The following is a 17,699-nucleotide window of genomic DNA, read 5'->3' as shown; positions in this document are numbered from 1 at the left end:
TGGACTAAATTGTTTTTTAAAAAGAGTGTGTGCACTGTGTAAGCCGAGTTGAAATGTACCAGCATTGAATATTTTGGACATTTTGAACAGATCGCTGTGCCATATGCATTCTTTGATTACTCAATGGACAACCACCAAGTATTTTTTTCTTTTGATGTTCTAATACAAGTACCATCTGTTTCAAAGCCAATAAGAATTCAAAGTGACAACCATTATCTTTCTTCTTTTGATGTTTTAAGACTGGTAGAATGTGTTTCAAACCCAACATGAATTTAAAGATAAAGAATTACGCATTTTCCATTACTGGCAGTAGTATCTATCTATATTATCTGCAGCCATGACTACTATTGGAAGTACGACACAGATGCAAATGGCTGTATTGAATAACATCCAAGAAGCCCTCATCGTTGCTTGCAACTATATTTCTTACTATAATTCATTCATTCATTCATTGTAAATTTCCGACTGATACAATAAACCAGCTGAAGTTCTGGTAAGCACAGCTAAAGTAGTGCTGGGAACGAGCCAAGTAAGTTGGAGCATGACGAGACACACGTTAATAGGTACAAATGGTAGAGAAAGCAAGGGAGTGACCAATCCCTGTTGTAGATTATCCCTGGTCACAGATACATCATGACAGTGTCACAGAACCATGACAGAGTCACAGACACATCATGACAGTATCACCGAACCATGAGAGTCACAGACACAACATAACAGTGTCACGGAACCATGAAAGTGTTACTACAACATAAGGACAGTGTCACAGATACATCATGACAGAGTCACAGAAACATGACAGTGACGCCGACACATTATGACAGAGTCGGACATAATTGACACGTTACAAAAACTACTAGTGTGAAAACAATCCAAAGTGTCTAACCTGCATTGTGTAAGAGTCCTTCCGTCCTCTCTATGTCACTTCTTGTCAAGGTAAAGGTTATATTTGTAAAAAGCTATGGTTCAAAAATTTTGCAGCCTCATATAATGATGACAGCATGCAGGTGAAGGCCCATGGCAGCACAAAGGTGAAGGCCTGTGGCAGCACGAAGGTGGCACCATCAAGTCCAAGGGATGAGGTCACTGCAACAGACAAATCAGAGATCACCATGACAGTAGGAGATACCACCAGCTAGGCATTCATAACGTGAACTCACACAATTTAAAACACTGCTACAACACACACACACACATATGTAAACAGACAAATCAGAGATCACCATGACAGTAGGAGATGCCACCAGTTAGACATTCATAATCTCAAAACTCTCTCTCTTTCTCTCTCTCTCTCTCTCTCTCTCAAGCGCGCGAACAAAGGAAACAAACCCAAACCAGGGATTAAAGATGTTTAGATTTTTTAATAAAGTTGGTGAACACTCTTTGCTATCGCCATCAGTATATAATGATACGTATGGTCCATAATCACCATGACAGAAGGAGATTCCAGCCAGAAAGGCAGAAAAAGGTGCTCAATCAATCTATCAGGGACCATTCAAAATTACATATGGTGAAAACACGAAGAAACAAAACAAAACAAATCATCAGGGCAGATAAACAACATTGGCGTAAATTCTGCTCAACCCTGAGGCAAAATCAACTCTAGGAAACTGTGGAACAAATTTGAAAAAAAAACAACATTCAACCAAACCTTCCGGGCCTCCCTACAAATAAAGATAAAGCATATGCAGCTCCACCAACTGCACACTACAATTCCAAGACAACACTAAGAACCACACACCCCACACACCGGAGCAACCCCACAGACACCTACCCATCAAGAAACTAATCAACATCCATGAACTCAAATCAGCACTTCAACATAGAAAACAGCCTCAGATGACATACCATACACAAAACTAAATCAACTCCCCACAAACATGCTAAACATCACTGTCACACTGTTCAATCATATCTGGACCTTAGGAAACTTACCTACTTCTTGGAAAACTCCAAAGGTGGTGCCAATCCTAAAACCAGGGAAACCCACCAATTCTCCAGATTCTTTCAGACCCATCTCACTCACCTCCCACTTACATAAAACAATGGAAACTGTTACGAGAGTGTTTTTTTGTAAATTGTATTATTGATTAAGTAATAATTATTATTTGGGACACAACGTTTAAAGTTTTGAATGATAATTATAACTGGTCACATCTCAAATCATAAATGTTGAGTGGTATTATTTTATCGGCAGGTCTTTAAGGTAGTACTCTAGAGTTACCTCCGTTTGAAAATGTATTGAGGTAAACACATGGCTGACCCAGAGAATTCTACATTGATGGCGATGGTTGTATGGTCGTATGACTTTATATATTAAGGCTGGTTGTCGTGTTAACATGGGGGACACACACAGATTAATTGGAGTATATCAACCTGCCTCTGTGAATGGTTGACCTACATAACTGCTGCCTGACCGCTTGCTGTGTTACATTCAAAAAACTGTTTCTCACTCACACATCAAGACTTCGGTGAGTTGACATTATATTTGTGGCCCATTACTTTAGATTTGACTCAGTTGCATTGCACATGAAACCTCTCTTGTGAATCTTTTGTATCTTGCCTTTGTTTCTGCTGAATACAAATTATTGAAAATATCAGACTTCCTGGTGATGTATTGTGTTGGATTTAAAGGGACTTCTTACACCATTTGTCACAGCACATTTTTAACCGTAACAAAACTAGAAATATAGTTGCAAGCAACGATGAAGGCTCCTTGCTTTGAATACAACTCAGCTGTTTGTAACTCATATGTTAACACTGAAAGTAGTAATGGTTAGTTAATATGAATGACATCACTAATACTCGAATGCTCTTCGTCTGGAACTACTGAAAGTTTTTAGAAGCTGTACTCAAAACCTTTTCTCTTTGATTGAAAAATATCATTTAGATATCATGAATCTGAAAAGAAAAGGAATCTTTGTTCAAACAGTCACAAAACTAGAAAATTTATTAACAGAACAAGTTTCCCTAGTATGCAGATGATACAGAGTTGTCTGTCAGGTTTAGGCCAATGATATCAGCTTCAGTGACGAATGCCTTTTATTGGATGCCATTTTGTACACAGTACATGAAGCACAGTTGCTTACTACCTCCTGCGAATTATCATGGAAATCAAGTGGCATTTATGCATTGCGGAAACTAAGACACTTGTCCACGCTTTTGTGAAATTATGGCCTAATTATTGTAATTCATTGCTGTCTGGATCAATTAACTATGCCTGAGCAAACTTCAGAAGGTAGAGAACTGAGCAGCAAGATTGATAAAAGGAGCATGCAGACATAAGCATATTACGGCCATCTTATAAGGCTTTCAGAAACTGATGTTTGTGCTTAAAGCTCTTCACCGTCTAGCTCCTCTGCATCTGGAACAGCTGCAGTCAGCTTCAACATAGATGTGTTACTAAGAAAGTTTGGTTTATAATATCCGTGACCAAATATACATTTGTTCACTTTGTAAGAAAATGTAACGACAGTTTCATCCTTGTTAGTGGAATATTGTTATCAGAGATAAGAAGCAGGACTTGACTGTAAATAGCTCATTTGGAAATATTACCCAGGTACAATTGACCACACTCCAATGTGTCCAAAATAATGATGACATGGATCGTGGCCCAAACTAAAAAGTGATCAGAAACAACACAAGCGCTAACCTTCGAGTCAATACAAGATTCTTACACCTTTTCATATAAATGTGTCAATCAAACTGCTCCTGTCTACTGAATACTGCTAAAGTATTCAAAACTTACTATTATTCGTTCTTTTCCAAACATTACATTGTTATACTCTTCATCTGCATTGCATGCCGAAACGTACTTGACAAGCTGTGAATCACGTTTAACTGTCAGTAATCACAGCGTTTGTACCATTTTAAACTTTATCCAGTTAGCGATAGTACTTTTAACATTTACGATGCGCATATTTTATGTGCATAAAGTACTCAAACATATCGATAACTTGGCGATACCACCACACTACGAGAGGAGAAACGCACATTCCTGCACGAGAAATACATGCAAAATCATGCGTCGGATAAGAAAAGACATGAAATGTACAACTACTGAGTCGGCATTTATGCAGCAAAGGTTTGAAAACAATTTATATTGCAAAAATCAGTTACAAACATGACCATTATCTCTTTTTTCAAAATGAGGGGTAAGTAGTTTATTTCCATACGTTTCCGAGTGTATTAGCGATCACACCAGGGACACTCTACAACAACTCTCTCTATATATATAGGCTCCCTGATTACACCAACTGCGCTTCGGAAGGGCCCCCCTCATTAAACTGCTGGCGTATCAACCCATTCACACATTAAATATCAGAATTGCTATTACATACACAAAAGTACATATATTTATACATATATTATTCAACTTTGAACATGCAGACTATGGTGAGTGGTGGTGTGTAGTCCTCTAACTTGTCTCCATGAAACAGTTCACCAGAGTGATTGAAGAAGCGGCTATAATTGTCATATGCTTAGTGAGGGTAATTTCCAGGAACTTTACAAACATTCCCTCGCGGATCCCTGGGCCGTCGGTGATATAAAGAAGTGCCTATTTCCTTAATCTGTCGAAACCTGTAGGTTTTTAGAGCCAGTATTGTATATCGTCCCTGGTACATTCTTTCAAACCATTTTGCATGATTACCGCTGTTGCCTGTCTGAAGCTGTGACCGACTTTGTTTCGCACTCTTATCATTCATTTGGGGCACGTGTCAAATGTCATTTTGATCTTTTACTAAAAGCATGCTCTGTCAGTGGCCAGAGGGTGCATTTTAGCGACTTAACTTGTCAAGATAGCCACAAAGTCTGGAAAGTTTGAAAGCCGTAGCTCTTGTAGTTTGAGTGCAGCAGATTTTGGGAGCAAAGCAGTCGGGATTTTGCTTGAAAAACAGCACCAAAAACTCGAATCCAAAATAGTGGCCAAACAATGTATTTTAGCGACTCGACCCGTCCAGGCGAAATTCTAGACATTTCGATTGCGCATCTGCTCAAGAATTCTGGAAGTTGTAGGATCAGTAGTTTTGGAGATATTTGAAGTTGAAATTGAAAAAATTTAATCGATTTTGATTTATCTCCCCTTTGCTATTGGGCCTACAGCAATGAGATTTTAATGGAGTATATCTACACCTCGATGGGCGTCTGCCTGATTTTTTTCAAGCGATTCTGTCCACTGGTGCTCTTTGTAGCTCTGGTACAAAATCCGGCAGAATAATAAATAAGAATAATAATAATAATAATAATAATAATGATAATAATAATAATAACTTGAAATGTCTCGCTTGCATCCCAAGTACACTGTCGTCAGGCTCCCCATTGTCCTCGGTGCCCTTGGTTTGGTACCTCCTGATCTCTTGGCGCAGATGAGGAGAGTGCCCGGGTTCTCCACCGGGAGCACAGCCCTTCTGACAATCTGGGTAATGCAGAAGGCTGCAGTGTTGGGGAGCCTCCATATTCTCCGGAAAGTTCTTGGTGGGTTCGACTAGGCAGTGTTTCCTGGGAGAAGTCCCATTCGCTGTCTGGGCTGCGTGTAGAGGGGGCGAGGGCCCTGAGCTGATGATGAGCTTGACCAGCCTGACTGTGCCAGGATCACCCGGACCCTCTCTGCTGCATTTTCATTCTAATCTGTAAAAAATAATAATAATAAACCAGGTGAAGTCTTTCACCAAGTCTGCCCAGAGTCGGTCCTTTGTGGAGAAGCTGTCTGAGAAGCCACTGCATCGTGTGTATATGCAGTGTGTGGAACAGAACAGCAATCCAACCGACTCCTTCGCCTGGATGAAGTCGGCTGGTCTTAAATGTGAAACTGAGGGCTTCCTTTTTGCTGCTCAGGACCAGTCACTTCCCACTCGCAATCGCCACATTATTCTTAAAGAAAATATCAATATGAAATGTCGTCTTTGCAATCAATTTACAGAGACTGTCCAACACCTTGTTAGTGGATGCCCTTCCTTGGCACAAACAGCATATCTTAAAAGACATGATGGCATGGCTCGCTGCTTTTATTATCGTCTCCGCCATGCCTGTGGCTTTGACTCCGAGGTCCATCCATGGTACGACCCTGAGCATGTCCAGGGCGTCCTGGAAAATGACAGCTACAAACTTCTCTGGAATAGGCCAATATACAGCCTGAGACGAATTCCAGCTAACAAACCTGATCTTGTCCTTTTTGATAAAGCCAATGAAATTATTTATATCATAGAATTTTCTGTCCCTTTTGACAGCAATGTGATTGGCAAGATTCAGGAAAAGCATGATAAATATGCAGACCTCGCCTTTGAAATGTCTCGATTGCATCTCAAGTACACTGTCGTCAGGCTCCCCATTGTTCTTGGTGCCCTTGGTTTGGTACTTCCTGATCTCTTGGCGCAGATGAGGAGAGTGCCCGGGTTCTCCACCGGGATCACAGCCCTTCTGACAATCTGGGTAATGCAGAAGGCTGCAGTGTTGGAGAGCCTTCATATTCTCCGAAAAGTTCTTGGTGGGTTCGACTAGGCAGTGTTTCCTTGGAGAAGTCCCATTCGCTGTCTGGGCTGCGTGTAGAGGGGGCGAGGGCCCTGAGCTGATGATGAGCTTGACCAGCCTGACTGTGCCAGGATCACCCGAACCCTCTCTGCTGCATTTCAATTTTTAATCTGTAAAACATAATAATAATAAAAACATGCTGATGAGCTTGACCAGCCTGACAGTGCCAGGATCACCCAAACCCTCTCTGCTGCATTTCTATCTCAATCTGTAAAACACAATAAAAACATGGGACCTGATGATGTACGCCTCTTCATGCTGGGCCTAGATAGGGGAATTTTATTCCCTGAACCAAACGTACATCACCCAGTTAGGGCTGACCCCCCGAAGCTGGTTTTTTACTGGGTTACCGACAGACAAGGAGTAAACCATCTTTCAACTCCGCAGCCCAGTCAGCCTTCCTCCGGTAGTGACACCAACCAAACTTGAGATGGGACTTGCCCCAGGGGAAGGCGCAGAACCCGACCAAGAATATCTTGGTCAAAACATCTAAAATCCACGCTACTTGAGTGCGCAATGGCGACTGGATGGCCTGATAATCCACGCATAAATGGCAAGTCGCTTAAGCTGCATTGGGACAATGCCATGCCCATGTATGCTTACCTGACGGAGCAAAATCTTCGAGATCAACTCCGGCAGCTAAAACATCTCATGCCCCGTGAGCCAGATCAGCCCACAACTGGTGCACGTCAGGAACCTTTGCAAGAGCAAAATGCTCAAGTGGCAGCAGACCCAAAACTTCTGATGGACGTCCGTGTGAACCTCTTTCCTCTTCCTGGTGGAAACTCTTCCAAGAAAGAGCCAATTGGCCCCTCATTCTTCCTCTTCTTCAGTTGCAGACCTTACCGAAAATCCTGTTTATATTTTGTTTACTTCTATTTATGAGGAAATTTGTGATTTACCTTTAGAGAAACGGAGGCCAATTAAACAACTTTTCCGAAAAATGAAACTGATTTACTTAATGAAATTATCACTTTAAAACTTCCTGCGGACTGTTCGTTACATAAAGTAAATTGTTGTGTCTATGCTGCCGCTCGAACCTTGGTGGAACTTCACAGTTTCCCAATACTAAGAACAATAAACCAAAGAAAAACCGGTTTCAAATAAAACTAACAGAAACCAGAAAACATATTTCCTGGATAGAGCTGTGCCTGAAATTAAGATCATCAGGGAATCCCATGTCTAAACGGCAAAAGGCAATATGGAGAAAATTAAAATTACAGTACAAGACAACAAAACAAAAGGTACTTCTCCAAATTGTCGATTCCCTTAAGGCAAAAATAAAAGTTTGGACTGAAAGAAAGAAAAAATGGTAAAAGAAAACCAAATTTATCAAACAAAATAAACTTTTTAGAATTAATGAAAAGCAATTCTATCGGCAGCTTAAAACAAGTGGTGATGATGAGCATGAAAAACGGCCTCCCATGGATGCCAATGAAAGGTCCTGGAAACAGTTGTGGTCTGTACCCAGCAACTGTAACCTGGAGGCACCATGGGTCGATGATTATGACCATACAATGCATGACAGAGTAACTAGGTCGTTTGTCTGTTACATCTCACCAGATTGCCTGAAAAGTGTCATTAAAAAGTCCAAATCTAATAAAGCTCCAGGGCCTGATGGCATTCGAAACCGGTATTGGAAACTGTTTCCCTATGTCCAAACGCCATTACTTCATTGTTTTAATTTTTTTGTGGACACAGGTCATGTTCCTCCATGGTTCTGCAAAGGTCGCACAATACTCCTTCCCAAAAAGGGAGACTTGACTGATCCCAAAAACTTCCACCCTATCACATGTCTAAATACTCAATACAAATTATTCACAGGGTGTTTGACAAAACTCGTGTCATCTTAGTGCTCTTCCAATGAGATAATTTACAGAGAGCAGAAGGGGGCGAGAAAGGGATGTTGGGGGTGCAAGGATCAACTTCTTGTACAGAAAATGATTTTGGAAGAGGCTAAAACATACCACCGCAACCTCTCCATGTGCTGGATAGACTACAAAAAGGCATACGATTCTGTCCTTCACGAATGGATTCTGAAGTCTCTTCAGTGTATTGACCTCCCTGAACGACTACTTGATTTACTCAAGTCTTTAATGAGTTGCTGGTCGACTCAGCTTGAGATGTACTCGCAAGGGCAGGTGCAGACTTCGGAATCTATTCCAATCAGAAGGGGAATATTTCAGGGGGACTCCTTCAGTCCTTTGCTTTTTTGTCTGTCTTTAAATCCTTTGAGTTTTCTCCTCAACAGGGAGGAAGGGTACCATCCCAGACCTCCTCAGCACAGATCCATAACACCTCTTACTCATCTCCTCTACATGGATGACATTGAGCTCCTTGCCAAAAGGGAGACCAATTTGAAAGAACAGGTTCTCCTTGTCGAGTCCTTCTCTAATGATATCGGCATGACATTTGGACTCGACAAATGTAATACTCTTCATTTGAAACGTGGCAAGGTAACTAATGATGGATTGGTCAGGTTACAAGGGGGAGGAGTTATTGAGCATCTTGTGGAAGATCAGGCCTACACCTATCTTGGAATGCAAGCTCGAGACAAGCTCCAGAATGCCCAGATTCAAGATAAACTTCGGGCCGAGTATAAATCTCGTTTAAAGCAAATCTGGAGTTCAGAGCTAAATGCTCGAAACAAGGTCAAAGCCACCAATACTTTTGCTGTGTTAGTCCTCTCCTATTCCATTGGAGTAGTTGATAACAGAGCACACCACCCTCGTTCCTCTCTTAATCGCTTATATATGCCAATCAATTCGGGAGGTCGGGGTTTGATTAATGTGGAAGCTCTTCATGATAGAATTTTATTGTGCACTTTTGCACATACTTATTTATCAGATGATCCTCTAGTGATGCACGTCAAGACTCATGATGAAAGCAAGGAATTCCACAGCTATTTTAAGCGTGCCAAGGTTGTTGGACACAATCTGAAATTTGAAGTTGATTTTGCTCATGGTGATGTACTGCTGGACGGTACAGTGATGGGAGTAAACCAGGTGAAGTCCTTCACCAAGTCTGCCCAGAGTTGGTCCTTTGTGGAGAAGTTGTCTGAGAAGCCATTGCATCCTGTGTACATGCAGTGTGTGGAACAGAACAGCAATCCAACCAACTCCTTTGCCTGGATGAAGTCGGCTGGTCTCAAATGTGAAACTGAGGGCTTCCTTTTTGCTGCTCAGGACCAGTCACTTCCCACTCGCAATCGCCACAATGTTATTCTTAAAGAAAATATCAATATGAAATGTCGTCTTTGCAATCAATTTACAGAGACTGTCCAACATCTTGTCAGTGGATGCCCTTCCTTGGCACAAACAGCATATCGTAAAAGACATGATGGCATGGCTTGCTGCTTTTACTATCGTCTCCGCCATGCCTGTGGCTTTGACTCCGAGGTCCATCCATGGTACGACCATGAACATGTCCAGGGTGTCCTGGAAAATGATGCTTTCAAACTTCTCTGGAATAGGCCAATATACAGCCTGAGACGAATTCCAGCTAACAAACCTGATCTTGTCCTTTTTGATAAAACCAATGAAATTATTTATATCATAGAATTTTCTGTCCCTTTTGACAGCAATGTGATTGGCAAGATTCAGGAAAAGCATGATAAATATGCAGACCTCGCCTTTGAAATGTCTCGATTGCATCCCAAGTACACTATCGTCAGGCTTCCCATTGTTTTCGGGGCCTTTGGTTTGGTACCTCCTGATCTCTTGGCGCAGATGAGGAGAGTGCCCGGGTTCTCCACCGGGATCACAGCCCTTCTGACAATCTGGGTAATGTAGAAGGCTGCAGTGTTGGAGAGCCTCCATATTCTCCGAAAAGTTCTAGGTGGGTTCGACTAGGCAGTGTTTCCTTGGAGAAGTCCCATTCGCTGTCTGGGCTGCATGTAGAGGGGGCGAGGGCCCTGAGCTGATGATGAGCTTGACCAGCCTGACTGTGCCAGGATGACCCAAACCCTCTCTGCTGCATTTCTATCTCAATCTGTAAAACAAAATAATAAAAACACGAATGATTACAATAGGTCTCCTGCTTAGCAGCAAGGAGCCCTAATTACCAGTAGGCTCAAACATCACATCCTGACCCATACCCTAATCAAGCAGGACCAGAGTGGCTTCACTCCAAATCCACAAACTTTAGACCATATTTTACATTTGGAACAAGGTACCCCAAGCAAAAAAAACAATACACACTGGTCATCTTTATTGATTTCAATAAAGCTTTCAATATGGTTTCACATAACAGCCTTTTGAAAAACATTACAGGAAAATGCCATAAACAGGAGAATTCTAAATTTCATTCATGATTTCTTAAAGGACAGACAAATAATTATCAAATCTCACAACAAAGCAGTCTCACTTAGTCTCCACCACTCCACCACTGAGTCTAACAAACCCTAGTAGAGGGTAACCTTTGAGCAACATAGATCTCTCCACAAACAAAAATCCGCATAAAATGCAGATATTTGACCTGCAGTATATACGCTCTAGGGGATTCTGTTGACATGGTTACCATTAGCTAATATTTCCACAAGATGACATCCTTGAATATTGCCAAAAACACTATTTTCAGAGACTGTTTACTCACCGTTGTCATGGTTGAAACGTGCGCCATGTGCATCACCTGCAAGCGAGTGCATGCTAAATAGCATTCTGAATCATTCGCCTAGGATCCTTTTCAAGAAAAAAAGTTCAAAAGGTGTGCGCGAATGTCCACTTTGGCGATTGCTTGATGCAACCTCCCATAAGGTTTTCTTACACTCAGTTAGTCAGTAGTGAAGTGTAACAAAAAGCACCAAGGCTAAGTTTACTTAGACCGCACAACCAAGTTTCGGACCCATATCTCTCTCCCTCAACACACAATATCACCAACATTATTTAACCTCATGATAAATGTTATCTTTACGGATAAGTGGCAAGAAATTTCAAAAGCTTAATTCGCTGATGATATTTCATTTTGGACTTCCTCAACCTCAGTGAACCAAGTCACAGTACAAACACACAAATGCTAAATTAGATCCAAAAGTGCGCCCAATAATGGGGGTTCCACATAAATGTAAAAAAAAGTGGGCATACTATTCAAACAGTGGATGCAAAATTATACTCCCAAAATAAACTTTAATAACCAAGAAATTCAATTCAGAAAAGAAGTGAAATTCTTAGTGGTATTATTTGACCAACACTAAACATGGACACCCCAAATTAATAGCTTGGTCAAAAAGATTTAAACCTCATGAGAGCTATTAGTGGTACAACTTTGGGTGCCAACAAGCAAGCACTTATGAAGATATATAAAGGCTTATTGACTTGAAATTGGACTATGCCGCCTCGTTCTCTTCCCACAGAGGTTACTTGTCATATCTTCCTACGGACCTCTGTTCTAATACGGCCATATTTCGCAGTTCTCATAAAATACCCTAGCGGCAAAAAATGGCAGCAGATTTATCTCCCTTTTTTCTGTCCAATCAGAACACATGTTCCATCGACTTAGCTTCAACTTGACAAATGCAAGCAATGTGTAGGAACAAACATGACATGACAGAAGAAACATTCGAGTATCGCGCTTGGGAAAATGTTCTAGTTTTCACGATGCATCCGGAAATTACCGATATCTTTCGAACGATCACTTTAGAAACAAGGTCGCTGATTGCACTACTAAATCTGATTGCCCCCAATCACGAGTCTTGAATACTCGCACCATCAAAGGGTCATATTAGAACAGAGGTTATGTAGGAAGATGTAAGTAACAGCTATCCTCACTGCACTCAAACTAACCCCCTCCCTCCCTACCATTAACTACCTAATAATAACCGATTCACTCAGCTCCATCAAACAACTCTGAAATAAACACTCAAAATCACGAAATGTCTTAATTCATGACATCACCAACAGATTCACTCACTCCAACAACAAATAAAAAATATAACATTCCTATGGATACCAGCCCACACTCACAACCTTGGAACACAGCAGACACAGCAGACACAGCAGCCAATCTAGACACAACACAGCCCTCACCATCCATTATGTGGATATGTCTGTTGACAGGAAACTATAATATAAATCTTGTCAGATTATTTAAGTGTTAACCATGCAACTCAACCAGTATTTATCACTGCAGCCAACAGCCGACAATGCAGCGATACAGCCAATGGTTACAGAAAACTGTTCAAATGGTGCTGTAGTTATCTTTTTTCTGCAATTTTCTGCAAAACCATGTTATTATAACACAAGTTTATATAATAGTGTCGGTCTAACTTTTTAGTACTTTTATGTAAGTTACCCCCGGCTATGTCAATCACATGACATCCCCAGACTCTGACATCATTATTTGAGTGAAATACAAACATTTTTTCTACTGATTTGAATTTTTGCTTACTTCCCATTCGTTGGTTTCACATTAATTTCAGACTCGCTGTGCGCATGCGCAGAGCATGTAAAAATATCTACTGGTCAAGTTCTGCTTTAATCGTACACCAATTGTGTAAACACACTCTAAAGAAAACGAAAAATCAAACCAAATACACAGGTTTAGGTCTATTACAACTTATTTTTATACCTGTATGTACAAAAGACCTGGAGTAGTGAAATAAATAGTTTGATTTATGTCAGTATTGTTCTTGTATAAACGCATCTCACCACTTCCATTCTTCCCGCACATCCCCTTCTCACTACTATCAAAACACACATTTCTGATGCAACTGCGACCAAAATAGGACATCAATAACTGAAAAGCATATGTAAATCGATGTATTTAGTCAGCTGTGAACAGTTGTCACTAGTAAATAATTATTATTTAATCATTTTGTTTTGAGTGTATTTACACTATCAGTAAGCATACGACCAAACCGGAACTTGACCAGTAAATATTTTTACTCGCTCTGCGCATGCGCACAGAGAGTCTGAAATTAATGTGAAACCAATGAATGGAAATATTTTGGGATATCCAAGATCCTTCTGAAAATGCTGTTCCAAAAAACAAAGAATCTGATACAATCAGATATGTACATGTGCTGTAACAAGGAAGTGGAGACAGCTGGTACGCAGGCAGTTTTAACTTGTTAAAAGCCAGGATATACCTTTCAAAGAAGTTAACAGAGTGTTGTCAAAATCGGTTTACATACTGTTTACTTTCTGGATCATGTTGAACTACCAGGATTCCACACATGAAGCAGATTTCATTCTTTTATTTCCAGTACACACATGGCAATTTGGGGCTAATAACAGTCGCTATCTGTCTAATGTCTAGGGGCGTTCATGATGATTTCCCCGAAGTACGCTTGCGAAATGTTCAATAGTAAAACTGAACCTAGTGATAACTGTCGCTGTGGGGAGTGCTATATGCTGGGTTATCCTGAATCTGCTGTGCAAACAAAGCTGAAATGTAGCTGATGGATGCAATGCTAGGCATTTCATATCAATTCGCTTACCATAAGTAAGATAAGGTGTTTGTGTTAGTAAGATGAATATGGAATAACGCCAGTATACCGGTACGAATTTAGAATTTAAAGTAACACGGATAATAATCATTTGTGACAGGTGAGATGCTAGCCGCGTTAAATATTTCGTCGGAGATAAGGTATATTTTGAGACACACCTTCTGGAATAATATAATACCAACTCACCATATTCTTCGATTCATCGTTCATTTTGTGCACAACCACTGATAATTACCAGCTGATTACTGAAATCACTTAGTAAACATTGACATGACTGATGCTTCGGGCGGAAGGCCGTTTGTTAGAGTTGTACTATTACCCTCGCGCAATATTACACTGGCGGCCTCCAGTCCGAACTCCTGGCGGCCCGGTTTAACTTTGAACGAATACGACCCTACCGAGTTTGGCTTTGTTCTAGAAAATTGTTTCCATATTTCTCATTTGTTGTCACTAGCATATTGTAGCCTGCAATATAGTGACGTCATTAACAATTACAATAGGTCATTATGTACTAGTTTCACAAAAACAGTTAAATGACGTCATATGTGACTTTTGCTAGCCCGTCATCTCCAAGAGGTAGTGAACTGTATAAGAAAATAATGAACATGTTTGATCTTTGAACAGTTGTTGTTAATACCTTATGCTGCGTTATTTCATATCATTAGACATTAACATTTTAACATTGTCGCATAAGTGATACTTGGATTGTTTTGTCACCGACAGGTTTCAAAGGGGAGTTATTTCAGAGACTAAGAATATGTGTATTTCTGGCGTGCATTCGGTTGTTTAGCCAAGAGACCATATTGCTTTTAAGAGCATTCGCATCACAAAACCATGGGGAGGGTTGCAGCTGCGCTAATAGATGCGACCACAAAGTGCGGACAATTTCGTGATCACAAGGCTTCTCCTGGTCTACCATCCCACGACAGTTTTCTTCTTACAACAATATCACCACATTTTTCTCAAAGCCTATGCCCTCCAACAACATCACCACATTTTTCTCAAAGCCTATGCCCTCCATAAACATCACCACATATTTCTCAAAGTCTATGCCCTCCATAAACATCACCACATTTTTCTCAAAGCCTATGCCCTCCATAAACATCACCACATTTTTCTCAAAACCTATGCCCTCCATAAACATCACCACATTTTTCTCAAAACCTATGCCCTCCATAAACATCACCACATTTTTCTCAAAACCTATGCCCTCCATAAACATCACCACATTTTTCTCAAAACCTATGCCCTCCATAAACATCACCACATTTTTCTCAAAACCTATGCCCTCCATAAACATCACCACATTTTTCTCAAAACCTATGCCCTCCATAAACATCACCACATTTTTCTCAAACCCTATGCCCTCCATAAACATCACCACATTTTTCTCAAAACCTATGCCCTCCATAAACATCACCACATTTTTCTCAAAACCTATGCCCTCCATAAACATCACCACATTTTTCTCAAAACCTATGCCCTCCATAAACATCACCACATTTTTCTCAAAACCTATGCCCTCCATAAACATCACCACATTTTTCTCAAAACCTATGCCCTCCATAAACATCACCACATTTTTCTCAAAACCTATGCCCTCCATAAACATCACCACATTTTTCTCAAAACCTATGCCCTCCATAAACATCACCACATATTTCTCAAAACCTATGCCCTCCATAAACATCACCACATTTTTCTCAAAACCTATGCCCTCCATAAACATCACCACATTTTTCTCAAAACCTATGCCCTCCATAAACATCACCACATTTTTCTCAAAGCCTATGCCCTCCATAAACATCACCACATTTTTCTCAAAACCTATGCCCTCCATAAACATCACCACATTTTTCTCAAAACCTATGCCCTCCATAAACATCACCACATATTTCTCAAAACCTATGCCCTCCATAAACATCACCACATTTTTCTCAAAGCCTATGCCCTCCATAAACATCACCACATTTTTCTCAAAACCTATGCCCTCCATAAACATCACCACATTTTTCTCAAAACCTATGCCCTCCATAAACATCACCACATTTTTCTCAAAGCCTATGCCCTCCATAAACATCACCACATTTTTCTCAAAACCTATGCCCTCCATAAACATCACCACATTTTTCTCAAAACCTATGCCCTCCATAAACATCACCACATTTTTCTCAAAACCTATGCCCTCCATAAACATCACCACATTTTTCTCAAAACCTATGCCCTCCATAAACATCACCACATTTTTCTCAAAACCTATGCCCTCCATAAACATCACCACATTTTTCTCAAAACCTATGCCCTCCATAAACATCACCACATTTTTCTCAAAACCTATGCCCTCCATAAACATCACCACATTTTTCTCAAAGCCTTTGCCCTCCATAAACATCACCACATTTTTCTCAAAACCTATGCCCTCCATAAACATCACCACATTTTTCTCAAAACCTATGCCCTCCATAAACATCACCACATTTTTCTCAAAACCTATGCCCTCCATAAACATCACCACATTTTTCTCAAAACCTATGCCCTCCATAAACATCACCACATTTTTCTCAAAACCTATGCCCTCCATAAACATCACCACATTTTTCTCAAAACCTATGCCCTCCATAAACATCACCACATTTTTCTCAAAGCCTTTGCCCTCCATAAACATCACCACATTTTTCTCAAAACCTATGCCCTCCATAAACATCACCACATTTTTCTCAAAGCCTATGCCCTCCATAAACATCACCACATTTTTCTCAAAACCTATGCCCTCCATAAACATCACCACATTTTTCTCAAAACCTATGCCCTCCATAAACATCACCACATTTTTCTCAAAACCTATGCCCTCCATAAACATCACCACATTTTTCTCAAAGCCTATGCCCTCCATAAACATCACCACATTTTTTTTCAAGTCATATGTCCCCCAACAACCTCGCCACACCTGCCATGAACCTTTAACGTGCAACTAAACCTAGACACACTTAATTAACTCGTGAAGCTTTAACGTGTGCAACCAAAGTTTTCACGAAGCCTGTAGTGCCACTAAACAACCTCACCACACCTGTCATGAAGCCTGTAGTGCCACTAAACAACCTCACCACACCTGTCACGAAGACTGTACGTGCAACTAAACCTCACCACACTTCAACTAAACCTAGACACACTTCTCATGAACCTTTAACGTGCAACTAAACAACCTTACCAAACTTTTCACGAAGCCTGTAAGTGCAATTAAACAATCTCATCACACTTGTCAAGAAGCCTGTATGTGCAACTAAACAACCTAAACATCATTATCACTAGTGGCACCACTGTACCTTATGTGTGGTTTTAACCACACGCCAACAGACATATCACAGAGGGCTCGTCCTACATGTAGGTCACATTTACAAACAGTGACAAATACGGTCCGCAGGGCTGATAAAAAGAGGACAATCAAGGGCGTTTAAAAAAAGTCAATCACCTCTGTATAAGTTATTTATATCCGGATGCCTCGTTCGCTGTCGTGAATCGATAGATTCTAGGATGTAGTACGTTCTGTGGAAACTAGTTCCCTTTTCCTGCATCGCGGGAGAAAATACAAGCTCAAGTTCATGGCGTGCTACCGCCAGCTTCATTATCGACGTCTGTACCTGTTAGGTCAGTCGCTGTGTTGAGCTTTGCTAAAAAGACGCGCTATCATTTAAAATTATGTTGTAAGAAGAAAACCTAGTGTAAGAAC

General features: G+C 40.7%; 1 protein-coding gene across 2 annotated transcripts in view; it reads right to left on the bottom strand.

Annotated features, from left to right (window-relative positions):
• LOC137273094 (G-protein-signaling modulator 2-like) overlaps nt 1-17,302 on the bottom strand; it is a 234,008-nt gene extending 216,706 nt beyond the window's left edge. Inside the window, exons 1-2 of one of the 2 annotated variants that reach the window (XM_067805542.1) lie at nt 17,181-17,302; nt 887-1,086 (exon numbers count right to left, since the gene is read on the bottom strand). In XM_067805542.1, coding sequence (XP_067661643.1) covers nt 887-892 — 6 coding nt within the window. In that variant the 5' untranslated portion in view covers nt 893-1,086; nt 17,181-17,302. Of the gene's footprint in view, nt 1-886; nt 1,087-14,158; nt 14,284-17,180 lie in introns of those variants that run through there. The other variant, XM_067805541.1, reaches the window with a different exon arrangement.
• Between the last annotated feature and the right edge of the window lie 397 nt (nt 17,303-17,699).

This window comes from Haliotis asinina, chromosome 2 (genome assembly GCF_037392515.1).
Source record: "Haliotis asinina isolate JCU_RB_2024 chromosome 2, JCU_Hal_asi_v2, whole genome shotgun sequence".
Classification (NCBI taxonomy): Eukaryota; Metazoa; Mollusca; class Gastropoda; order Lepetellida; family Haliotidae; genus Haliotis; species Haliotis asinina.
Note: the sequence above shows the minus strand (reverse complement) of the source record. Positions and strands in the feature narration are given on the sequence as shown.